The 27,832-nt window shown below is 38.7% G+C and overlaps 1 protein-coding gene across 2 annotated transcripts in view; it reads right to left on the reverse strand.

The window, feature by feature from the left end:
* The window catches only part of CACNA2D3 (calcium voltage-gated channel auxiliary subunit alpha2delta 3), a 726,617-nt gene that overhangs the window by 174,046 nt on the left and 524,739 nt on the right, over positions 1-27,832 (reverse strand). For both annotated transcript variants that reach the window (XM_042453686.1, XM_042453685.1), the window contains 3 exons: positions 24,418-24,489; positions 23,398-23,478; positions 17,283-17,357 (listed from right to left, as the gene is read on the reverse strand). In XM_042453686.1, coding sequence (XP_042309620.1) covers positions 17,283-17,357; positions 23,398-23,478; positions 24,418-24,489 — 228 coding nt within the window. The remainder of the gene's footprint in view (positions 1-17,282; positions 17,358-23,397; positions 23,479-24,417; positions 24,490-27,832) is intronic.

The following is a 27,832-nucleotide window of genomic DNA, read 5'->3' on the forward strand; positions in this document are numbered from 1 at the left end:
ATTGGCCATGAGACCAACAATAAACCGAACCTTCCATATTCATAACACTACGAAGGTATCGCATGGGGCAAAACCGTCCCCCGATGGTGTTCTACACACGAGCGCGGGCGCACAAGAGCGTGATGGGAACCCGATGGGAACCATAACGCTAGTTACCGCACGGTGGAATGCCGCCGTGCCCGCCAGCGTTCCATGTGGTTCCCGATGTGTTCCAGGAGGCCGCCATTTCTGGGAACAGTTTCAAAAGCGTTCCAAAAATGGCGCCTCCGGAACACATCGGAACCCGATGGGAACACCGGCGGCCAGCGGCGGCATTCACGTGCGGTAACATAGCATTCTGGTTTCCCATCGGGTTCCCAGCACGCTCCATGCGCCCCCCGCACCGTGCTTGTTATAACACATTGGGGGACGGTTTTGCCCCCATGCGATAACCTTCTACACCTCCTTTATTACAAGTGAGATTGGTCGGAGTCAAGTACACAGGAAATTAATGTTCAATTATGTAATTTATATGTGCTTTACAATAACACTGGGCCAGCCAGGATTGCAGTGTAATGTTAATGTAGCTAGATATCTTATGTTTTTAAAATAAAGCTTGGCAGAACGAAGGACTACAAGAGGCGCTGTACAGACCTGGCCTGAAAGGCCAGCTGAGGGTTGGAGTCGAGGTGCAAGATCCACATGGTGCATGCCCGAACTTACCCCTCCCCCAGGTGCCGCTGATGTTACGCAACGTTCCACATGGTGCAACGGCATCATGGTGCTCCGCCGGGAGCTGCATCCACGAGGGCAGAATGATAACTATATAGCCAAGGGCACGCAGCTAGATGGTGCCGCTTTCCAGGTGCAGAAAGGAGCCGCTTTTTTTGTTGTTCAGCTCCTTTTTGCACCCTGGAATGGCGATCAGGCTGCAGTCTGTGTTGCCCAGGGCGGCTGATCCAGTTAAGAATGGGCAGCTGGAGGCTTCATTCACCAAATGGTACACAATCCCTGTAGTGAACACGGTGCCCTTTCCTGGGTCGATTTATCTGGTAACAGTTTTAAGCCATGCCTTAGTTACACACACTCTGTGCCCACTGCAATGCAGTCTTTTCCTAGCATCATGTTCCTAAAGTAATCTTTGGCCTGTTACAGACTGCCAAAATAAAGCTGCTTCGGGTCTCTTTGGAGGTATGCTATTTAAATGATGCATGGGTCCTAAGAATCCGGAAGCTGCACCAAAGCTGCACTCCAGTGCTTAGGAATGGAGTGTGGCTTTGGTGCAGTTTCCAGATTCTTAGGATGCATGCATCATTTAAACAACATACCTCCAAAGAGACCCGAAGCAGCTTTATTTTGGCAGTCTGTAACAGGCCTTTGTCTAACCCATGAAAGTAGTCAGCCTAGCACTGATGCCAATAAAGCAAACAAAAACACAACTGCAGAGAACCTGCTCGATTGGAACAGAACAGCCTATCAGAACATGGCAAATTATTAAATTGGAAGATATTATCAAATTCCTTTCCCCTCTCCCCTAAACCCAGTGATATGAGGAGAGAGCAAGGATGCTCATCTCTTGGGTTTCAGACAATAATGCAGGTGAGGAATGAGTTAGATCCAAAGCTTGCTTGCTTGCTTGCTTGCTTGCTTGCTTGCTTGCTTGCTTGCTTGCTTCCTTCCTTCCTTCCTTCCTTCCTTCCTTCCTTCCTTCCTTCACTGTTTCCCCTGCAGACTTCAGAACCAAATCCCAGGCTGGTCTGACAGTGTACCAATCTTCCAAAATATCATTCAGAAGGGTGCAAGAAGGCTGGAGGATCAATCACCTAGTAGAGTCCATTGGGATATTCCTGTGGTTAGAATTCTGCTTACAGGTAGATTGAATCCAATCCATAGACTGTGGTTTAAAAACCCTAATTCCTCAACAGTGAACTCATTTACCTGGAATCCCCATTCATTTCAACAGACTTTACTTGCAAGTAAAGGTGATTTTTTGTGGCCCTTTAAGATAGAAATATACATTCTGAAGGAATTCTATTTTATTTTATTTTTCAAATTATAGTTACACACCTGTCTGACCTTATATAGGTTTTTGGAATGTGTGGAGGTGGAGGAACATATTAAAAAGTTTCCACTTCTTATGAATGGTGATTTCTCTTTCTTCTGCCTTACATAAATGTTGCTGTCCCATGTATCATAGCAAGAGTACGTGATTCAGGGGTTATATTATTGACAGGTGGCATTCTATTCATGTCAGTGAGAGTCTAGCAGTGTAAGTGACCTATTCGCCACACTCTGGGAAAAGTCACGGATGTAAATAATAATAATAATAATAATAATAATAATATGTTTTATTTATATACCGCTATTCCAATGATCATAGCGGTGAACAGCAAGTAAGCTAATTAGCAAGTAAGCTAATTTGCCCCCCAACAGTCTGGGTACTCATTTTAGCGACTTCGGAAGGATGCAAGCCTGAGTCGAGCTTGGGCCCTTTTGCTGGTCTTGAACTCGCAACCTTGTGGTTTCTAGTGAATGGCTGCAGTACAGGCATTTAACCACTGCGCCAACTAGGGGCAGTGGTTAAATGAGAGGACCAACTTGTTAAGTCCACATGAGCAGTTCCCTCAGTTGCAAATACTCTTTTAAGATTGACATCTTAATGTGATATCTACATGAAATTGGCCAAGGCCCAGAACTAGCAGCATTTACATTTGCAGTTAAACTTTATTAGAAGGAATAGTTCCACTGAAATCAGTTTAAAGCTATATAACTCCAGTAACCAAACTGAGAGAAAACAGATTTTACTGGAAAGGTGCCATGGTTTTGATCATGGGGAGAGCCAAAAATACAAAAGATCACTCTTTTGATTTAAAGTGGTTCCATCCCTAGTTTTTAAGGGGCAGATGGACAAGATGAACTGCGGGCCTCTTCCTTGCTCAGGCTCTTCTCCTTTATGATTTGACCCCTGTGTTTTATTCATTTATCCTCCTCTTCTTGGTCCAGTCCACACAACCACCCAGAGACAGAGTACTGGGGAAGGAGGTGGCCAGGAGTTCCCTGGCTTTGGCCATCAGCGCCCCTGCAATAATGTGCGCCCTGGCAGGTGCCCAACAATGCCTACTCCTCGTGCCAGACTAGACTCATACTTCCACAGTCTTTCATTCAGAAGTGTACCATTTGTTTCAAGGGAAAGCTAATAGCCTCCAGACCCAGTTTTGAAAGGGGAGCTACCTCAGACAAAATTGGACTTGAATACCCAATTCATCCTATATTTTTATAGAGTTTGGGCTTAATTTTGACCACATGTAACATTCTTTGTGCCGATATAGTGTGGAACCTCACTTATAGATTAGGAAAAAATGATAGATGCATTTACTTCTAGAGCTGCAATCACTGAAACTACACCTGGTATAATTCAAAAATCTAACCATGTTAGTTTGCAAGATCAGTATTTAAAAGGATCTTGTAGCACCTTTGAAACTAAGTGAAAGAAAGAAACTAGTGGCATGAGTTTTCATAAACTTGAGCCTTCTTCCCAATGCATCTGAGGAAGTAGGCTTAAGTCTACAAAAACTCATGCTACCAGCTTCTTTCTTTCAGTTTGTCTCAAAGCTGCTACAAGATCACTTTACATACTGAAGCTACTACTGATGAGGCATGCTATACTGTTACATAGTCATTCAAGATACATGTGTCTATGAATATCTGCACACTGCAGAATTAGTGCAATTTGACCTCATTCTAATTGTCCTATGAAATTATGGGATTTTGTAGTTTGTTGTAGCAGCAGAGCTCTCTGACAGAGAAGGGTAAACATCTCACAAAACTACAACTCACAGAATTCCACAGCATTTAGCCATGGCACTTAAAACTGTATCAAACTGCATTAATTCTGCAGTGTGGTTGCAGCCTACTTCTTTATGTTCAAGGATGAAGCTCCTCTAGAAAATGAATTTTCAGAGAAATTTGCAAACCTCTAATGTTGTGCAAAGGGAAAACTGCTCCCAATGCAGCTCTGGACAAAAGACCACAGAGAACAGTCTGATGACTATAACCTGGAGGTATTAGCACTAATCAAACACTCATCAAAATGCCGGACTATCCCTTCAGCATTTTTAGAGAAATCCATGGCTGCTCCATAGTAAGCACAATATCTGAATTAAGTCCCCATTCTTTCATTGAGACATATTTCAATGCAATGTATTTGAGAATGGGAGGTCTAAGGATGTGGCTTGCTACAATGATAATATTCTTATACATTTTAAACAAAAGAGAATAAAGAACAACATGTAACATAAGAAACCCATTTGAGCAACATAACCTTTTCCTTTTCTTCTCCCACCTACATGCCTGAAGAACTGAAAAATCTGTTTTGGATGATTACCAAGTTCTTCAGAGCAGAATTTGAGGGTCCGCCATAAACTGTGAGGAAGGGTAATTCATGCACCCCCAAACCTAGTTCTAGTGATGTAAGGAGTTCTGTCAGTAAAATGGCATGCATTAGAAATAACCCTATGTTAATTTCTGAAGACATGAAGTGGAGGGGGGAGAAATGGAATTGATTAGGGACTTAATGTGAAGATGGTAATCTCTTGTCCACCACAGTGAATGTTATAAGACATTGTCAAATTGTGATCTGTAACACAAGAGCAGCCATAACAACTGTGTGAGGACTTCTCATTGGCTGAGATACGTTCAGTCCTATTAGCTGTTGTGAAGGTGGGGAGGAAACCCCTATGTGTGTTAAAGAATATGCTTTTCTTTTTCCAAGGCTGTTTCTTCGGACCGTGAAAAGATTTCCTGTTAATATTTCCATACTAGAGCCAAACAGAGCTTTTTAAATGTAGCATAAAGTGAAACATATAGAGTTTCTGTTTCCTTGTTGCCATATATGCTTTCATGCCAGTGAGATTTTGTTTCTGCATTTTAGTAACACAGTGTTTTGCAGTAAAGAGAAACACATTCAGTACAAGTCTTAACTTTCCCTTTTTACATAAACATAGAATATTCAAAACATATATAATTTAAAGATATATATGGATCTGTTTTGAATAATGGATCTGTCTACTCAGATTCCCATGATGGCTGTGTCACTGGATACTTGGCAGGGTTATGCTGCCATCTAATGTTAGATTCTACACAGTTCATCTATAAGTAAAGTAAGTACTCAGCTCAGCTACTCTCATGGTTTTGTTTCACCACAGTATTTGGGAGATATATTGTTGCTAACTGAAATTCACTTAAAGTCAAACCAAGAGTCCTCTTTTAACCATGCAATGTGTTAACAGTTGTTAACAGAATAAGTGAATAACCACAATTAAAAGCACTGTTCACCTAAACATAGCAGGGGTTGGAATCTCAACAGGATAAATCATTTAAAATGTAAAAATCAGCAGAGAAGTTAATGTGACCTAATTTCCAATAATAGAGACTTTTCATAGAAGAAAACATTTCCCCCAATACATTTCTGTTGGCTTTTCTGGCATCTTTAGAGGGGGGATCTCACAACAAATTAGAAAAAAGTTGTTAGGGTTTTTTGTTTGTTAGTTTGTTTTTAATGTTCCTTAATCCAAGTATCTCCAGAAATATGGGTGACAAATATGACTAGGGTTGATGTGAATGGTTGTCCAACGACATCTGATAAGAAATAAGTTAGGAAAGAGTAGACTAAAACTGTTTCCCACTATTTGGCCTCAAACCAAAATCAAGAAGAAATTCAAATTATCATGGTATTTTCAAACACCAAAAAACATTCTGGTGGCTTTACACTATACAGCATGCCAGTGTTAACCGTGGGCTTGCCATCCATGGTTTGAGGTTCTGTGGACAGCAAGCATTGTCTTTTTCAGTTGGTGAACATGCATGCAGTGGTGCAAGCAGGAGCACATGCCCATCAAAAAGAACGGGAGTTAACTGCATTTTTTGCTATCTGCGGGGAGTTGGGGGTTTCTGGAACGGAACTCCATGGGTAGCAAGGGTGCACTAGTCACTTTAAGCAAAAAATAAATTAGGTCTTTAGTAATTTTTTAATTACCATTTTGATTTCATTATACCTTTATTACTAAACAACCACCCCAACAAAGCTTTGTGGTTTGAGGATCTGGAATGATCTAATGGCAAATTTGTCAAATCTTTGTTTCAAATGCACAATGCTTTCTGCCCTGTAAATATTTCAGTTCCCCCACTAAAACTAATGTCTGTAATAATCACTGTTCTACTCACTCTGTTCAATGGGAATCTTCCATCAATACATTACTGTTGGTTATTGGCTGAGTTCATTTAACTGGATCCACTTCACTCCCCAGGTAGCAGTATAACAGATACATTTTAATCAAGATGCATGATAATGGGCTGAATTCAACAAACCTGTGGGTCTATCTATGTGAACCAATATTGATGGCTTTTGGGTTGTTTCTGTTGTTACGGTGATATGATTGTATGCTAAATGATCCAGATTTTTTAAATCTGAATCTTAAAAAACAAAGCAAAACAAAAGTAACCCACACAGAATGAATATAATGTAGTGAGCTCTTGGGCTCACAGTTTTATATATCTGTGCACTTACCATTTGAATGATTGTATATGGTAATGAGCCAGAGATGTGCAGTGATGTGAGGAAGGGAAACATATCCACTTTTTCCCATTAAAAAACTGCTGTCATGAACAAAAACAAGGAAGGAAAATTACATCATTTGCCAATCTGTTTTATGTCTTTTATTGCTGCTGGAATTCATTACATATTTCCCTCCTAAGAAAGAGAGGGAGACTTAGTTTACAGAATAGCAAGCCCATAATTAAAGAGAGAAAGAAGACAGGGAAGGAATCCTGTGTTAGTTGTTAAGCCTTACAGAGCATGGCTACAGTCCAACAGAGAGTGAAATGTACATAATCCCAAATATTTCAATACATTTAAGCACGTTTAACTCTGTGTTGGGTTATGGCCTTTGTGGATAATCTCTCTCTATTATTCTGTCTCCACAATATACATTACTGGTTAATACTGTGTAGAATCAGAAATATTTTGAAAATCCAAAATATCCCCCTTGGCCGAAGTTGTTTAAATAGTTTTATGAAACAAAAAGTCCTTTCTCCTTTCAAATCCCACCCTCCCTCTCCCTCTCTATCATTATACTATATTTTAAACAAGAACAATTCATAGTTGTCCCTCCTGGTGAAACAAAAGGAGCAGACTTGATATACAACATGGATATGTTATGATATGCCCTTTTAAAAAACAATACTGATGATCAAATGCTAAACTGTGTGCAATCTGTACATCTGAAATATCATGAAAGTGGGTTGAAGTATGTTAGAAATAAATCAGAATATTTTCCTATTCCTAATAAGGTATGAAAGAACTTCGATTATACAGTGTGCCTGTGTCATACATGGATGTGTTATACGCGGCTTTCAGCATATGCTGAAAGCTGCAGGACAACCAGGAAATGGCATACCACCACGTCTAAAAGTCTCATTATTTTCAATGGTGCTAGAGCACACACAGAATTTGCCTTTTACAGGGGGTGGGGTCCGGAACGGATCCCCTGTGTAACGCAAGGCACACTGTATGGCAATACTTATAAGGTTGATTATAAGGCAATACTGGTTCCTATGTTGCAGTGCAGAATCATTCCAGGTCATTCCCATTTGACAAAATCTTTTGCAAGAATGTGTTATAAATACAAATAGTACTTTTTAGGAGTATTGAGCTCAAATGCACATCAATGTAGAACCTTCTACATCATTGTCACATGATAAATATGCACTCTTGTGTAGTCACAGATTTCTTGCAGAAACAGATTTTTCATTTAGTATTCAATTGAAGAGAAAGAAACAGAGAGGTATATGTACTGTACTTAAGAAGCAGAAAATTACAGATAAGAACTCAGATTTCCCCCTCGTTGGAACTCTAATTGGATGGGAACTCTGGGTTTGGTTTACATGCCCTTTGGGGCAAGGTTTTGGTTTGGTTTGGTTTGGTTTGGGGGTTTCCCCCCCTGCAACATACCCATTTTTACCCATGACAGCAGTTGAGATGAATTCTCTGGTGCACTTTAGTGGGAATCACTAGTGAGAAGAAAACAAACCTAAATAAAATACTGTCTTGCATTCATCCAATCCACCAGCAGGCTGGATGACACTGGAAGATTAGGTTCCACTCCTCCCTACAGTTGTTCATACATTCCCAAAATCTGCTCCAGATGGTTTAGGGACTCTCATAAGTAGATCTAGGTGCAGTTCAGGCAGATACAAGGGGAGAGAGGAAAAAGGAAGTTCCATTGTGTAATTAACCAACAATGGATGAAGTTCTTTAGAATCCATATCATTACTACTGACATGGCAGGGAAAACTTTAATAATCAAATAGCTTAGGGGCTCTTCAGACCAGCCATTGAGACCAGCCTAGGGGCAGAGTTGGGGTGTTGCAACCACACAATGCACACCCTGACTGCCTCCCAGGGTGCCATGATGCCATGAGCTGCTCCACATGGTGTGTGGCATCATGGTGGTCCTCTGGTGCTGCATCTACATGACGCAGCACGGAAAAAGCATCATATAACTGTGGTGCTGCAGCTGTCGTGCACTTTCTAGGGTGCAAAAAGAAGCCACTTTTCTAACCTTGTGGATGAGACACCTCCAAGACTCAGGGATAGGCAACCTTTTTGACCCAGGGGCCGGGTTACTGTCCCTCAGACAACTCGGGGGGCCGAAGCAAAAAAAATAAAAATAAAAATAAATAAATAAATTAAAAAATTAAAAAATTTAAAAAATTTAAAAATTTAAAAAATTTAAAAATTAAATAAATAAATTAAACCGGGACAAATGTAGGACAAAAATTTAAAATGGAGGACACTTTTTAATTAAAAAAATGGTGGACATGCAAAAAAAAAATCTGCTGATTTTTAAAAAAATGTTAATATAAATGCAATTTTCTGAGGCTTCTATAGACAATTGCCCCCCCTTGCCCACCTCTTGCCCCATTTGCTCCTTCTTGCTCCCCTTACCCGCCTCTTACCCCCACTTGCTCCTCCTTGCCCCCCTTGCCTGTCACGCCCAGCCTGGAGGACGGCTTGGAGGACTCAGAGGATGAGCTAGAGTCCCTGGGACCTGAACCTGTAATGGAGGAGCCAGAGGCTGGCCCTAGTTCTGCTGGAGCAGAGTCTGTGGCCCCTCCTGAGGTTTAGCAGTCAAGTTTGCCTGGTGCTGAGGCTGTGGACATGGAGGAGGATCTGGGCAGTGTGCCTACCTTCAAGGAGCGTCGAACAGAAAGAGAGGGCCTTCGAAGATCTCGGAGGCTTTATCAGAAGCGTCTTCGTAATCAGACACAGCTGAGGGCCGGCTCCTTGCCTTCTTAAGCACCTGGAACATGTGTGGTTCTTTGCCAGTGGATATCTGACTCTTTTAGAGGAAAGACTCTGTCTCTGGCTCCTTTGGCTTCTTGTCTTGACTACCTGGAAACCTTTACCTTGGACTGCTTTATCGACCTGCCTATCTGTTACCCTGAACCTCGGACCGTCTGACAATTCTCTTGGTAATCCCTTTTGGTAGAACTACTGTGAATCTCCAGGACTGTGTAGCTTACACTGACTTTGCTGTGCTGGGAGGGGGTTTGTTTGTTTGAGAACTAGCTGCCTTATCAGCCCTTTGGCTGCTTTCCCGGACATTGCCCACCTCTTGCCCCCACTTGCTCCTCCTTGCCCCCCTTGCCCGCCGCTTGCCCTGCATGCAAAGGCCCCCGCATGCCTGCTCTGGAGGCCAAAGCCACCGTGCGCTTGCGCCGGAGGCCAAAGGCCCCGGTGGCAATCTGCGGCAGGGCTGGATGCTAGGCCTTGGCAGGCCTGGCTTAAGTCCTCTGAATTGAGACCTGTGACCTCCCTAATTGAGTCAATCCAACTAGTGTGCGGCTTTCCTCCCTTTCTACTATCCTCCACCTTTCCTAGCATTATTGTATTTTCTAATGAGTCATGTATTTACATGATGTGGCCAAAGTATGAAAGCCTCAGTTTCAGCATCTTATCTTTGAGGGAGGTTTCAGGCTCTATCTGTTCAGTGCCCATTTGTTTGTCTTTTTGGCTATCCATAGTATATTTAGCACTCTTATACAGTACCAGATTTCAAATGCATTGGTTTTCTTTTTATTCACTTTTTTCATTGTCCAACTCTCACATCTGTACATAGAATCATAGAGTTGGAAGAGACCACAAGGGCCATCCAGTCCAACCCCCTGCCATGCAGGAAATCCCCAGCAGATGGCCATCTAGCCTCTGTTTAAAGACCTCCAAGGAAGGAGACACCACTGCACTCCGAGGGAGTTTGTTCCACTGTCGAACAGCCCTTACTGTCAGGAAGTTCTTCCTAATATTGAGGTGGAATCTCTTTTCCTGTAGCTTGCATCCATTGTTCCGGGTCCTGTTCTCTGGAGCAGCAGAAAACAAGCTTGCTCCCTCCTCAATATGACATCCTTTCAAATATTTAAATAGGGCTATCATATCACCTCTTAACCTTCTCTTCTCCAGGCTAAACATCCCCAGCTCCCTAAGGCGTTCCTCATAGGGCAAGGTTTCCAGACCTTTCACCATTTTAGTTGCCCTCCTCTGGATACGCTCCAGTTTCTCAATGTCCTTTTTGAATTGTGGTGCCCAGAACTGGACACAATATTCCAGGTGGGGCCTGACCAGAGCAGAATACAGTGGCACTATTACTTCTCTTGATCTAGACACTATACTTTTATTGATGCAGCCTAAAATTGCATTGGCCTTTTTAGCTGCCACATCGCACTGTTGACTCATGTTCAACTTGTGGTCTACTTGGACTCCCAGATCACATGGTGATGGGGATTACAATGACCTGGACAATTAGAACTTTAGTGCTCAATTGTATATCTTTACACTTTAGGATCTTATCTAGTTCTTTCATGGCTGCACTTCCCATTACTAGCTTTCTTCTGATTGTTTGATTGCAGTCTCCATTCTGATCACTGTTTGATCCAAGGTACTGGAATTTTTTAACTAGTTTGATTTTCTCATTGTCTTGATTAAATTTATGTAGATTCTCTGTGGTGATTATTTTTGTTTTTGTGTTCAGCAGTAAGCCTGCCTTTGCACTTTCTTCTTTGACCTTCTTCAGTAATTGTTCCACATCTGTGATGTTCTCTGCTTGTAATATGCTGTCATCTGCATAGCTTATATTGTTGATATTCTTTACCCCTATCTTCAACTCCTCCTTCTTCTGAGTCTAAACCTGATTTTCATATGATATGTGCTGCATGCAAGTTGAATAATAGGATAATGGAAGGCAGACTTGCCTGACCAATTGGGAACCATTCTGTTTCTCCATATTATGTTCTAACAGTAGCCTCTTGTCCTAAGTACAGATTCTTTATCAGGACTATCAGATGTTCTGGCACTCCTTTGTCTTTAAGAGCCATTCATAGATTTTCTGCACCACCAATGCTTTGCTATAGTCTTTAAAACACATGCTGATTTTTTTCTGGAATTCCTTAGAACTTGCCAATAGGCACCATAAGTTTGCAATGTTGTCCTCTTCTTTTCCTAAATCCAACTTGCACTTCTGGAATTTCTCTCTCCATGTATGATTGGAGTCTGTTTTGCAGAATTTTAAGCATAATTTAGCTTGCATGGGAAATTAATGCTATAGTCCTATAGTTGCTGCAGTCTTTTATGTCTCTTTTTTGTGTGGATGGGGATGTATATTGATCATTTCCAGTCTGTTGGCCACCAATTTATTTTCCATATTTGTTAACATACTCTTTAGCACTTGGGTTGATTCTGTATGAATGTAGCAATTCTGTTGGAGTATCATCTGTTCCTGGTTATTTATTTTTCCCAATTTCTCTCATTGCAGCCTCCACATTGTTTATTAGAATTTGTGGTTTATCTTCCTAGAGTTCTTCATTTCATGTATCATTCATCTTTTATATCATTCTTCTATGTATTGCATCAAACATCTTTTTATTTCTTTGTGATCTTGTAGTATGTTCCTTTTATTGTCACCGAGCATCCAGGCCTTTCGTTTGAACTTCCCTTTGAGTTCCTGGATTTTGTGGAAGGGGTCTCTCATTCTTCCTTTTTTATTGTTGTTGTCTTCTATTTCTCTGCATTGATTATTATAATAACTCTCTTTATCGTTGTGCACTAGTCATTGTACAGTTACATTCATGGTTCTGGTTTTGCTGGTATCTCCCCTTTCTTTTGGTTTTCTTTTTTGCTTCACGGTTTAAAACATTTAATCTGTTATCCATTCTATCTTGTCTTTCTTTTTGGCCTCCTATAGTGTCTTTCTGAAGTGTTCCTTAATTATGTCCTTGGCTTCTGCCCATAGTACTTCTGGCTCTCAGCTAATTATTATTTAATAATGCAAATCCATTTCTTCCATTGTCAATAAATTCTGTTGTGACCTTGTTCAGATCATATTTTGGTATAATTACAGTTTTTGTTTTTAGAGTGCACCAGCACTCAAATAGATAAGAGGATGCTTCCATTATAACTCATTATAAATGGTATTACCTATATTAACAGAGGGATATATACCACCTGTAGCTACACTTCAATTTAACTAGAATTGAACAAAAATAAAATGCAGAAAATTGTAACATTAGAGTTGAACAACAACAACAACCTGCCCTTTCTTTTCTGTTCTACTGAACAATGATGAACTTGAAATGTACTCAAAGCATATAAGCTTTTCTTGCTCAATTTGACTTCTAAGAATGAGATATAGCCTGATATTTGCCACATTTTATAGCTGCTGTTAACATCATGCTTTCAGAAATAGGTAGGGAAGAAAACCATACAGGATGTACAAAATGTTGTTTAACTAAATGACATTAGATACTGTACCGTGATGAAAGAATTGTTTTTAAATAGCTATTAAAAAAACAAAACTAAATAAGTTGAATAGATCATAGAAACACATTTTTATATGTGGTATACTATGTTTACACACACACAGACCACCACCAACAACAACAAGAAGAAAAAAGTTATCTCTAGCTCTTACTTTTGTTTATTATTTTAAAAAGCAAAAAGGCTTTATGTCTCAGTATTTTAGGAAATAGGTTCATTTATAGTAACATAGAATGTAAACTTTTCAACAGAAGTATAGGCAGAGGTCACAAAAGGATGGACACTGGGCAGCTAAACTAAGAATAACAGTTCTATAAAATTAGTGGATAGGAGGTCAGTCTTAGAACTCTAGGTACATCCTTATACATTGCAGAATTAATGCAGTCTGTTTGCACCTGTGGCTATTTGTGAAATGGGAATAATAACAATCTAGTTTATGAGTTTGTGGAGGGGGCAACATAGAATTGGAAGTGTATAGTCATTTACACTATACTGTTTGTATTCAAGATTTACCCACTAGTAAATTAATATAAGATAATAGCCAAAAGAATTTAATACTTCCAAAGAATATTTATGGACGAGGAGAGAACTTTAATCCATGTAAATGAATGACAGGGCAGAACCAGATTATTCCAGATGAATGAGCAAACAATATATGATTTTAGACATGAAGATCAAAAAGTAATTGTTAAACTTTGGTCTCTGGATGTATTCTCCACTAAATTTCTTCTCAAAGTAAGGAAAGAGTAATTTTAGCAATTTTCTTCCCACTGTGAGAAAGTCTTAAAAATCACAGCTTTTCATAACTTAGGATTTGTTCTGTGCAAAATTCACACATGGCTGTTTTGCTGGGAAAACAGCATTTTCACCAGCTTTCTACAGCACTTTCTGTACAAAAACAATGTGAGTATTTCAAAATAGTCTTTTCTGTGAAGAAATGCTGTTTCCCACATAGAAAATGCTGTTTTCTCTGCAAATCACCTGTGTGAATTTTGTGAAGTCTCCAGGTACAGATTTTTCTGTGCATGAAACATCATTTTCTACACCATAAATAATATTTCTGCATGGAAATATCTGATTATGATGCTTCCTGCACAGGAAGTGCTATTTTCTACAGAAAATAACTACGGCCTGTTACAGACAGCCAAAATAAAGCTGCTTCGAGTCACAGTGGAGATATGGTGTTTCAATGATGCATGCGTCCTAAGAGTCCAGAACTCACACCCTAGGGACTCGAGCATGGCTTTGGTGTGGCTTCTGGACTCTTAGGACGCATGCATCATTGAAACACCATATCTCCACTGTGACCTGAAGCAGCTTTATTTTGGCTGTCTGTAACAGGCCAACATAAGTATTTTGCACAGAATAAGTCCCAAGCTCCATATGTTCTTGTCAGTCCAGGATTCTCCCTATCAGGGTTTGTTGACACTTAGAAACTTGTTTTTCAACCATTTTCAAACAGTCTTTTCACCTCTACTTTGTTCACAACACTGTTTTCAGTAATGTTTTCTTATTACAACATGCAAGATTCTTCAAAATCTTCACAATTAAAATTCTTTCCTGGCCCCCATTTAGGTCTTCATTTGGTTACTAGTGAATGCATGGAGGAGACTGAGTTAAGGGCATAAAAGGCCCATGTTCCCCACAGCCTCACATTGTCCTTACAATCCCGGCCTGGAATTAACCAGTCTGGACACCAATCCAGCAGTCCAAGAATGACCTTGGCCCTAAGGTGCCTTAGTGCAGGGCACAAGGAGTGGTTATTTCTCATGAGTTTCTTGAAAACTACCTGGTAATACCTGGCACACCACACCGCCCCATGTGCCCCTTACCTGATGCTGCCATCATATCTTTCTGAAAGTCCCTGTCACAGCCTGTGATGTCAGATGGCATACCTGGCCTTGTGGGTGTAGCCAGGTGCCTCATTTCCAGCCTTATGGGCCATGATGGGGGCCTTCAAAGAAGACACAATGGTGGCACAAGTTATGGGGTGCACAGTGGCAATGGTTCCATGGTGCAGTGGTGGGCAGGCATGTAAACACCTGCCCATCACCATGCCAGCCTGGGGACTGACCCTGATTGGAACCAGGCTTGGCCTGTGGTATCCTGTCCATCTACTCAGTCTAAGAGTCACACTTAGTTGACTCACCTTCAACCACCAAGTTTCACAAGTCTGGACATCACTATCATGAGGTTATGTGGCAGAGTAAGGTGTCCCTCCTACTCAGATCACAGGCTACCCCTGTGACTGAATCTTGCAAAAGGACTTCTAAGGAAGTTAGGAATTTTAAAAAATTGCTACAAATAATTATACCAAAGAAACTGGAAGAAAATAAAAGACATGCAACAAAAGAATTTCATACAGAGACATGAGCTGAAAGAAATTTTTAAAAAAATTTTTTTTAACCTGCTTAACAGCCAATACTGAGGAGGCCAATTTAACTTTCCTTGGGAGGGCAATCCATGGTCAGGATACTGTAACCAATTCCTCCCATCCCTTAAAAATCCTTTGCAAACTGAATGCTAGCAGGGAATGGAGAAGAGTTGTTAGATATTTTTTCCTTAATCATGATGTTCTCATTTACATATGGCTATTCATGTGCAAGAGTGGTATACCAGTTTGAATACTGGACTACAATCCTGGATATCAGGGTTCAATTTCCTGCTCGGACATGGAAACCTACTGGGTAACCTTGGGTGAGACACATGGTCTCAACCCCATAAAACCCTACGATAGGTTCACCTTAGGATTGCTGTAAGTCAGAAATGACTTGAAGGCACACAACATCATCAGCGACAACATTTATGTACAGTGGAGACAGAAAATAACTCATAATCTTAATAGGCCTGATCCAGGAAAGACTGAGGCACATGGTATTTCTTGTGTGGTGTTCTCTCCCTCTTAATGCCTTTGACGAAATTTCCAGATCAACATTGCTGGCATGAAATATGGCCTTGCAGTTTCAACTAGTCCTGCATGCTTCTCTGTGTGTTATGCTGGCATGGTTTCTCTTCACTGTAAAGGGATCATAATTTGTTTAAAGCTGCTTTTGTTTGTGAGAGTCCTTTCTCCCTCATTCTTCCCATATTGTGAGCCTTTACTGTGAAATTATTTTTGTTAATCTTTGTCCTGGATAATTACCCTTAGTATTTTCACCTTTTATCATTCTCAAAGTCTCCGGAAACATCTGAAAACATAGCCTGGAATGCTGGAGCATGGATTAAAGTTGCAATCCCCAGAGTAAATACTCCATAGGGCTTCTTTCCAGGGTAGTTTGCACTACTGGCACAGTCCATAATAATAATAATAATAAATCACAGAATAGTAAGTCAGAGAGAAAACAGAATGCAAATAAAGATACTAGAGGAATGGGCCCTTTTGTTTTAGGGGTTTGTCTAAATTGTAAACCACAGGTATTTATTTTTGTAATAAACTCTCCATGCCAAAAATGCTAAATATATTTTCCAGATAAAAGAATCTAATTTCAAAAACACCAATTACAACCCTTTGATGCCAGAACAACAAAATGCAACCCCATATTTTCTGCAGGGTTGTTTCCCTTTAAAATGAAATTGGCTAGGGAGGAAAATTCAGCCAGAAAAAGGTGATCAAATCTCTTTATATGCTGAAATGTTAATCAGTTGCATTGCCCAGTTCCAGCATTAGAAGGATAAATGCACAAGCCATGAGCATAGTTTTATAAATCATTCTGTACATAAAAATATTCAGTTGTTAGATATGCAAGTACCATTCTAATAAATATTGCTTCTTCCTGCAAATATATTTAGGAAATTTACTGTCACAGCAAGGGCCTATCTACAAATTCATATCTACATTATATTATATTAAATGTATGAATGCCACTCTTAGGTAAGACCCAGTGGTGAGGAAACTCTAAGGTAAAGCATTCAAAAGAATGAATGCACCACACTTTATTTGTTCAGATCAAAAGATCATGGCAAGTGGAATGGAAATGAATTCCTCCATCCTAAAAATCCTGGGGAATATCCCTGTACACTCTTTCTAATAAAAGGAAATGGTGGCTAAAGGGCTTCTACAAAATTCCAAAAGAGTTTTAAACTGACTCCACTTAAACATGACAAACAGGAACTATTAGGAATACAGCATTCCATCTCAATGTAAGTGTAGGTAATTGCAGCAATTTATGACTTTCCCTTTTCTGCATTACACTTATGGGGATCTGGCTCTCTCACTGTACAACTTGTGCATATCAATATCACCAAGTCAACTTATGTTATCATATGTACTGGATCTTATAAAATGTCTGTAAAACCCCTGCTAAATACTTTTATTTTTAAGTAGTCCTCTTTAATAACCATTGTAATATGTCCTTTTACCCTATTATGCACACTTAAATGTGTATATGTGGGATCTCCATCAAAGGATATATAAATTAATTCTTATTTTTTATCTTACCAGAGGCCTGAGTTCTGGATGAGTCAAAATGTATCCATTGTTTGTGATTGCGAATGCATATCCATGAATACCTAACTGGAAGAGTAAAACAAAAAAGAAACTGCGTAAGTATGGCCTTCCATACTTCCGAATAACAAGCAAATATTGGGGTCACAGCTTACTAGGGAGTTCTCTTGCATAAAGCTATTTTAAAAAGAAGGAGCTATAAAGGAAGATTGACATTCTCTTCAGTGGGATTGAAGTGTGCAGGAGATGTTCCCTAGTGGACTGTGGCTCCTATTATTTGCACCTCAAACATTGATTCGTTCATTCATAGCATTATTTATTTACTTGTAGAATTTTGTAAGATGCTTTGTCACACATATATTCTACAAGACATAAAGATACAACATAAACATAAAAAGTCAAATACAAAACAAAATTAAGCAATAGAAATGCAGCCATGAAGAATCAAACATAACATTTACAAATCTATAGAAACAAAATGGCTCACTGCAATTCCTATAAAGTGTCAGTCTGTTGGCATTTCTTCAGAATAAAAGCCTGCAGTTATGGGGAACTCAGTAAAAAATGAGGTTTAATTTTCTCCTCATTCCATCCAACAGATTTGTCTGTACCATACATATACAAAAAACAAACATACACACACACCACTGAGTTCTGCAGATAGTTTACTCTAAACTGCATTGGGTCCCATGGGAGAAAAGCAGGATATAAATCATATAAATAAATATGCTTTTTTATTTTCTTTTTGTTGCTATGGCACAAGAGGTACCAGTGTCAAGGAGAAGCTTCTTTGAAATCTACCTAACATCACATATTATTTTGGGTAATTGTGCATGATGTGGATATACTGCCTGCTCCCCCCAAAGGAGGGAAAATTGGGTTTTTTTGGCTGTAGGATATTCACTGACATCACCAAGTCAGCAGTATATGAAGAAAGCTGATTTAAATGGCTATCCCTACATATGCCACATCCAGACAGGCACTAGTTTCTCCTGCTTTCAGCATCCAAAACTACAGTCTGGCTTTGTTATGCATGTCCACTCAAAAATATACATGGTGGAAGCTCAGGAGGAAATTATATTTCAATCAGACCCCAGTGCATGGGGTACCCAGTTCTGTGTGTACTTCCAAATTTTATTATGAACTGCAAAAACTGGGGATGGACAATGAAAGACAGAAAGGAAGACCAGAATGAATTAAGAAACTTGAGAGAATTGACATGAAGGAGGGAAGGATAGGAAGTTTGAAGAAGAAGGAAAGTTGATTTTCATTTAGGATAGTTAAAAACACAGATCCATGATTAGCTGATGAGCTGAGAACCTACTTATCAGTTTATAATTGAGACAATAAAAGACTTTCACTTGAATTATTAGTCCCAACTAAAGTAGACCCACTGAATCAATGGGTTTTAATAATGTGTTGATTCACCATTCCACAGTTGTTTCAGTGGGTCTTCTCTTCAGACGAACAAATAGGATTAAGGATACTGGCTGAAGTTAGCTTCCTGAGGGGTTATGGCACTATGGGCTGAACAAGAATGGACAAAATTTATAGAATGGTGAAAGTCATTGCAAAATCCGGTGCCAGTGAACCTGACAATACCTGCACAGCAATACAGGTAGACCCAAAGCAGCATGTTTCTGCCCCATGATGGAACAGTTAAGACTGTTGGTTTCAATAATATACTTTTGCATACATTTATGAAGACTGAAAGATAACTGTAGTCATTTTGATTTTCTATTTTTTCCCCTCATCTGTTTAAGAAACAACTTCATTCCTGATTAAAGCTCATGCTGGCAACTGCATAAAAACTTACTGTGCATTTTATTTTCCTGCTGCACAAAATGCCTTCAGCTGCACATTAGAATAATGCTTGCCTCTACATTTGAAGAGAAAAAGCATACAATTCCACAACTAGTAAACTTGTACCACTGCATCTGAAAGTGGAATCCTATGCCAGAAAATGGGGCAATGGGGCTTATGTACACCTTCATTTTTCCTTTTCCTTTTTTTCTTTTTCAAGGAAGAGCCAGCTTCTCTAAACCTACTGGTAGGAACAGGATATTCAAGGTTTTTTGGCATTAGAGAAGGGAAGAAAAATATGCAAGGTTTCTCCTCACACACATGCACACACACTCATTCTCAAACAGCATGTTTTTAACAAACTACATTACTAAAACATAGGTTTTATGGAGAAATTATATATATATTTAATTTGTCTAAAGAGATGTGGCTTAACCTTTAATTTAGTCTCTTAATAATCAGGAATAACTACTACGGGTTTTGTATCAGTTCCTCTGACTTTAAGGCAAAAGGATCTTCATTGGGGGATTCTGGCAGTAGAATGCAACCAGATCTGAGAACTAAGGATCTTACAGTCAACAGAAATATTATGGAAACTACATATGTTTACAAAATATATATGTAATGCTAGGAAAAAAAATGACAAACGCAACACAAAGATGGTCCTAAATGTAATTGCTGGTCTCAAATTGTAACCACTGAAAGATTCTGAATGGTAGGTCAAGGTGTAAATCCCACTGCCTCCTCTAGTTGAGACTCACAATGGTATTTAGGAATCAGTTCAATTTCAGTTCAGTTCTTTCCCACTGAAACCAAAGGCATTTGGCTGATTGCACTTTTGAAAATTTGTATTTTTAGCCTATCCAGAAATTAAACATCACTTCTGACAGCCGATTTGGGGATCTTAAATCTTGCTTCTAGTCCTGAAAGATAAAATCTGAATACAGATTTGTCTGAGTCTAGACAAATGCAAAAACATCACTGAAGTGTTCAAAGCATCACTTTGGGTCATCGAAAATAAGCTAGGGAGCTGGTGCTTTGCGTAAGTGTTTGTGGATGAAGTGTGCCAGAGAAACTTGGAAGACAGTCTTGAGCAGGGTGGGGATACAATTTCCTCTTTATAACTCATGTGGGAAGTCATGCCTTGTTTTTAGGCTACTTCAGCCCTAGATTATAGGATTTAATTCTATATGGATAAAAGGGGGGCTATGGCTGCATCTGCACTGCAGAAATAAGGTAGTCTGAGACTACTTTAACTGCCACAGCTCAATGCTATGGAATTCTAGGATTTGTAGTTTTGTGAGATATTTAGCCTTCTCTGTCAAAAAGTTCCAGTACCACAACAAACTGCAATTCCCAAAAAATCCATAGCATTGAGCCATAGCAGTTAAAGCAGTATCAAACTGCATTATTTCTGCAATACAGATCCAGCCTATGTTTTATCGAAAGGCTCAGGTAGTTCCCAGTTCCAGACACAAGAGATCTACGGAAACTAACCTAACACCAATGCAGTGTTGCATTATTAGACCTTCAACTAAAAGCATAATCAAATTTAGCATTGCACTTATTTCAGTAACAATGCTACCCCTTTTGACAATTCTTCCCTTACACAGTTGACTGCATTCATTGATTGCAATAAGTGTACTTTCATATAACTGATGTGCAGTCATTAAAATATCCCTCAGCAAAAATCTGCTGCTGATAGCTTTGGTAGAGGTTCTGCCCCAAACAGCTTTACCACTGGGAGAGCAGATCAAATAGAGAAACACACTTAGATCTGCTGGCTTTTTCTTCTTTGCCTCTAAATTATCATGCAGTCATGGTGCAACTGGTTTCTAAAATTCCTTGATTTTTTTTCAGAGAAATAGTGATTTTTTTAAAAAAAAAATCCTTTCAGTTTAATATCATTCTCTCTTCTTGGTAAGTCACTTTCTCATATGACAATACAGTTGTATAAAACAGCAAGGAAATTTTGGGATCGAGTCAGATAAATGCAAGCAATCTTTTGCCTGCACAACAAGGCTTTCTTGTCCATTGTTATTCCCTGCTTTGTTCTTTTCTCCGAAAATCTGCTGTTTAGGGTCTGAATGGTATGGCATAGGGGACACCAGTGAAAAATGCAGCCAGCAGAATTAAAGGGGCTTGTCAGAAATGATTCAATGTTTTATTGAATCATGCCCTGTATTGCTATGTATTTTATATGTATTATCCTACTAGTGAGGCAGGCTAGCTCCAACAGGCCTCCCTGGAAGAAGATTAACCATCCATTAAGAAGCCAAGCCCTCCCTCTAGTCCATTTCCCCTGATCCAGTCCTCGGAGGTAGAGAAGAACTGCTGGCCCTCAACCTTTTCCCCACCACCACTCCCTTCTCCTTTTGTGTCGTGTCTTTTTAGATTGTAAGCCTGAGGGCAGGGAACCGTCCAATTAAAAAGATTGTATGTACAGTGCTGTGTAAATTTACAGCGCTTTATAAATAAAGATTAATAATAAATAAATAAATAAATAAATAAATAAATAAATAAATAAATGGGGCCCTCTCTTCATGGAAGCCAATCCATTTATCAGCCTAAGGGTGGCAGAAAGATTGCTGTCCTCTCATTTATGTCTATGGATTGACTGATTTAATGTACATGACTCTTTACACAAATGGCTTGCAGAGCAATTTACAGGTCACCTAAGGAACAGATCCCATATGGCTGTGTAACCTAAGTGGGGACATCCTGGTTAATACGTGGATGGGAGACCAGCAATGCATACTAGGTGCTGTGGGCTATATTTCAGATGACGGAACTGGCAAAACCACCTCTGGGTATTCCTTGTCTATGAAAACACTATGAAATTCATGGAGTCACTGTATGTGTGTGTGACTTGGAAGTCACATACACACACATACAAACTCAAGATTGCTGTGGTCTTCAAACCTTTAATCTAAAGGACATGATATAAAAGGAAGAAAAGGAAGAAGTGGGGGGAAGAAAAAAACTTGGGCATCAATCCTTAATGTTACAGTTGTTCTTTCAATAACCAAGATATAAACCACTACAACAGAATAGAAGCTTTCCAGATCTAATCTCTCAACAAATATATTTAGTCATCTCAGGTTATGATGTCCAATTAGGACAATCCAGGGTACTGCAATAAAATGTCTCTCCTGATACTGTATTTTGAGCAAGCATGTTCCTAAACATATTCAACAAGGTAGAGAAACACACTACACCTCAACTAAATAATTGGACAGTTAATGGGTTGTAGAAGCAAAGTCTAAAATAGCCACAAATTTTCCAGCAGAAAAAAGAGCATTTTATATTACCTGGGATGAATATTGTAATTTTTTTTTAAAAAAAATGGAAGTTTAATGGCCATAAGAATTTCCCTGAGGACACAGTGAATGCATGCCATCCAATTGTCCTAATCTGACAAGGGCAGTCATAATGTTTTCATAGACAAGGAACATGTCTGCTGTTCAATTGTCTCAGTTCTTTTTACAATTTCTCAGTTTCTCTCTTCTCCTCCCACTTTGCCCTCAAATTGCTTAAACTGTTGAATACTGAATTCAAAGTTAACTCAGCCAGGGGGACCTTCTCAGTAGGCTCAGGAAAAAGCAAACTGCTGCAGCATCTCTTAGCTTGCATGTTCTTCTTCATTAATAACTTTTCGCATCCTTGCCACACTTGGGTGTTAGTTGGTGACTAGTGTCCTAGTTTTCATATGTGAAATGTTTGAGCTTATAACATATGTGCATATGTGCATATACAGGCATATACTGCTATGCTGCCCCCTAATAATAGAAAACATGGTGTAAATAGGAAATTGAATTGATTAGTTGTGGATTACAGTGTTGTGGGTGCTGTTGATTAGATTTTAATTTGCCCCACAATTTACATCATACTTGTTAGATGACTAAGCTAACAGATATCACGTATTTATGAATAGGTTGTAGAGGGCATTAACAAAATGAATTTGAACTTTGAAAAATTTTTCTTGCTTTATCAAACCCTCTTTTTAAAAAAACCAAGGATCTTGATAATTTGACACTCCTGCAAATTAACTATTGTAAGCATATATTTTGCAAGAACCTGTTTTAGAGAGATCACAATATCTCATGCCAAGAGAAAAACAGACTTCATTACTCATATTAAGGACCTGAAATACATTTTAAAAAGCCAATCAGCTTTCTTGTGGATGGGTGTATACAAAATATATATTCTCTGTCACATATATTTTATAAATGTATAAATAAAATAAATGAAATACAAGTAATCTTTTATTTCAGTATCATGAATGAATAATTAAAATGTTACTTACTTTGTATTTTGGAATAGCCTTTAAAAGTTCCTTCACTGGAACATCTGTGCCCACAACTCCCAGGAGAATGCCTTTCGATCTCTATTTGAAAAGATTATTTCCCACCCCCCACCCACAAAAAAAGATTAGTTGGAACAAGAAACAATTACAGTTAGAGAAAAGTAATCAGTCAATAATTATTTCCCACATGGATTAAAACTGCTCTGAGGAGTGCAGATAACTAGCTAATTCTTCCCACTATTTGAAAAGCTATTACGGGTGGCTGCAGCTAATCTGACTGAATGTGCACACACACAAAATCAATAGTTGTCTTCTTTTTCTTACCCTGGAAATAACATCAAAGGTGGTGTACAAAGTTTTGGCTGATAAGGATGCTTTCAATTAAACACTTTTGACCCGGGGAGCACCATCTAGGCAAAATGTCACATACAAAAATGCAACTTATCTCCTTTTCTGAATACCTTGCTAGCTGATTCCCAGAAGGTAAAAATTTAATGTGAAGGACAATGTAAATGTAAATCCACTAGGGAAAGGGAGAAGAGTATTTTAAAAAGAGATCCAGCACTTATTTCTATGGAATATATTTTTAAATATGATGTACTGGATTTATACACTAGTGCATCAAAACCAAGAAAGGTGAGCACTATTCAGATAAAAACATGTGGGCTTACAGTCTTCTGAAATCAACAGCTTTTATGCACATGAAAGCAGGTTCATCTTTCCCATTGTATCCCTTTTGAAGTATGACAAATTATAGCAAACATAAAATTTAAAAGCTTTATATTTGACCTTCCAATATATACTTCCTTTCTAAATCTAAAACACTTGTTCCATATTATACAATATAATTACTGAATGTTAAGTTATTTGCAGTTAAGTATGTATGCAACTTATTTTGACAGAAATTGTTTGGGAAAAATCAAAAGACAAGGTATATATATATATATATATATATATATATGAATGAAGAAAAAGAAAACATCCAATTTTGAGCACATGGCTGACACTGTGAGTACTTACAGTCTCATTTTGCTTACTAAATACTGGCATGGCAACAGTGGTCATCAAAACCAGTCCCTGATCATCAGCAAGCTATATTAAAAAATGAGAAAAGGTTTTAATACATAAGAACCTTAGACCATTATTAAATCACAGTTATGGAAGGAACCAAAAGAAAATACCTTCTGATTAATGGTCCTTAAAGATTTCACAACAAGTTCCACTTTGGTGCATCTGAAGATTTGTACAAGCAAGGGTTATCTCTACAGAAAAGTGTAGCTGCACATTTATGGTGGCGTAGATAATTTTCTGACCTTCAGATATTTTGGACTACATATCCATACTCATTAATCATTCACCATGCTATGTATAGTTTATGAGAGTTATAGCTCAAACCATGGGGACAGCAGAATATTGCCTAGCCTTGTAAAGCTTTATTTTAAAAAGATTATATTTCTGTGATATATTACTTACCCGTTGTGTACTGAAAACTTTTTAATTCTCAAAATCTGATTTAATTTTCCTAGACATTTTGGCTTCTCATGGGAACCCCATATTTTTATTGTCTAACAGAACAAACATTACGGCAGTAGATGGTGTTAGATTCTGCTCTGTTTTTTCACACCACTTTTAGTCTAGCTGATCATGCATGAGTTGAACGTTTATGGAGCTCAGCCACTTTTATTTCTATTACCTCTGGTGTTCTGGACGTATGCTAGAGATCATGGAAGATGTTGCTACTGACCTCAGTGAACCCTTGGCTCACAGACTGCATTATTCTCACAAACACAAATGTCAGGCAAATTTCTTGTGAGTGAAAAAGCATCCCTATGCACTCATTGGACCACTCTTCTATATCCTGCTTTCCCATAGCCAGTCAGCTCTGGCATTTGGACAAATTCAAGTTCTATGTCTCTAATAAACATGTAGCAACTACATATGAACACTGTGATAGAAATGTGGGGCAGGATCTTTTTTTCCACATACATCTGTGCTTAGCAAATCTGGAATGAGTTCTGGCCATTTGTGAAACATGCCCTATGTATACCTTGGGGACTGATGTCTCAAAAGCTCCTATGGTAATGCTGGTATTATGTATATTTGCCAGTCAGTGGGAGTTGTGATTTTATAGTTAATTTACAATAGCCTTTCATGTATTGCAAATATAAATGCTATATTCTTATGAACTAATTACACATATAAAGAATTGCTTTATATGGATCACTGTTCAAGGAACTATTTATTACAAAGCACATGTACAAGACAATCTTACACATGTATCTTAGGTATTATTGAGAAAAGGAAACTAATACTTCAGCAGGCTATAAGTCATACACACCTAAGTACACATGCACAAAAAGTTTGAGTGGCAGTAGTGGAACAGCATTCGTCTGGGAAGTTTACCTTCTCTAGATCCTCTTTGGAGATTATCACATGGAGGGATAAGAACAGGAGCAAAGCAGATTGCTCGTGTCCTTATCCCGTCCTATTCACATGATCAGGGGAGTTTCTGTTAATACCAAATGATGGGGCCATTACACTTCACTAACAGGAGAAGAATGGGATAAGCACTCTGTGTGTGGTAATCTTTCCCTGCATCACAAAAATAGGATGGCATAAGGAGGGAAGCAATCTTCTTTGCTCCCATCCTTTTCCCTCCATGTGATAATCTCCTTTAACACATTATTTCTACACACTTCACCACTTCTTCTGCAGTTTCTTCAAAGTACACTACTTCTCTTTGTATCTTCTTCTTAATTGTCATATTTGGCAAGAAATGGAAAGAACTGTGGCAGTACCTTTACGACTAACTGGTTTTTACTTTTGTGTGAATTTTTGTGGATATAAACCCACTTCTTCAGATGCAGTTCAGAGTGATGATAAATGCTCAAATATAAAACATTTCACATAGTTGTTCAAAACTCTCTCTGAGATTTCTTTTGTTATATGTGTCCTAGAGAGGCCTCTTCTATTAATAGACACAGCGTGCCATGAAGCCACTGTCTTTATTCACACCTCTGCTAATGGATTGGAATTTGTGAATATAATTCAATTCAGCAGTTTCTTTTACTAGTTTTCTGTTGTAATTTCCTTTAGAAGTTCAATGCTAAAATTCCATGTGGAAATCAAATAGTTATAACAAATAGGGAAATGGAAATGGCAAGTCAATTTCATAGGGTTTTCTTAGCCAAGGAATACTCAGAGATGGTTTTTGCTAGTTCCTTCCTCTAAAACGTGTACACACACACACACACACACACACACACATATAATATGTATTACTTTTAATTGTAATAAAAAAACAAGAGGCCAGTTGGCAACAATTTCTCTTTCTGGTCTTCTACAAGTGGCTACCTTGAAAACAGAATGTCATCAGGAAAAAGAAGTCAGCATCATAAAAATACAAAGGATAATATTATTGGAAGATTGTTTCCAGTCTCTCTGGTATAAAGGAAGAAGAAAAGGGGAGAGTATATTGCTTGTGGCCAGAGATTGTGCAATGATTATGATCTCATAAATCTAGTCTACAAAAAATTACTGGCCTTTTGAGTGAAATGAATAAAGTGTTTTCTCATTTGGTGCATTAGGGTGTCTGTACTTCTTGACGTAAGCTATATTTTAGAGGAAGAAACTAACAAAACCATCTCTGAGTATTCCTTGGCTAAGAAACCCCTATGGAATTCATGGGGTCACCATAAGACAACAGGTACCTGAAGACATGTGCAAACACACACACACACAAACATTTATTTTGTAATAAAAATTATTATTTTTCTTTCATTTGTTAGTATTTCTTTCTTTATTAATTTATTTCCATTGTTAATATTAGATAAGCAAATGCCTGAGTCATCAGTGACTTGTCATTTCATATATCTATTTGTTTTTCATTACACATTTTCTTGTACTTCACTTCATTTCATTCCGTTTTTCATTTCATCTGAAACCTATTTGCTTCCCTCCCTACCAACTGATGAAATGAAGGTGACAGGAAGAGGAAAGGGGCAAAGAACAAAAAAGGATTAACCTGTAAACCTTCATCTTCATTGCCCAAAATGACATTGTTATCAACAGTTCCTGTTTTCCAGGACTCATATATCATTTTATCTTCTCCAAGATAACCCCTTCTCTCCAATGGCAAAAAGAAAAAAAAAGATATAGCAGTTAAGTGATCTCAGAGTGTCTCTGTCTTCCACCACACACATGCATAGTGAGGTCAGAGTCTCCTACAATGTCAAACCCACAGGATTGCAGGGCAATGCCCAGGCAATGTCAGGGAATTCCAGAACCTGAAGAAAACAAGAGTATGATGTTAAAATATCTTTTATTCTCCAGGACTCATGTAGGATATTCTACTTTGTTACACTCTTTCGGATGTCAAAAAACAAAAAAAACCAACAAACAAAAAAAACAGTTCCATTCCTGGGTCAAAGTCCAG

Source organism: Sceloporus undulatus, chromosome 2, assembly GCF_019175285.1.
Source record: "Sceloporus undulatus isolate JIND9_A2432 ecotype Alabama chromosome 2, SceUnd_v1.1, whole genome shotgun sequence".
NCBI lineage: Eukaryota > Metazoa > Chordata > Lepidosauria > Squamata > Phrynosomatidae > Sceloporus > Sceloporus undulatus.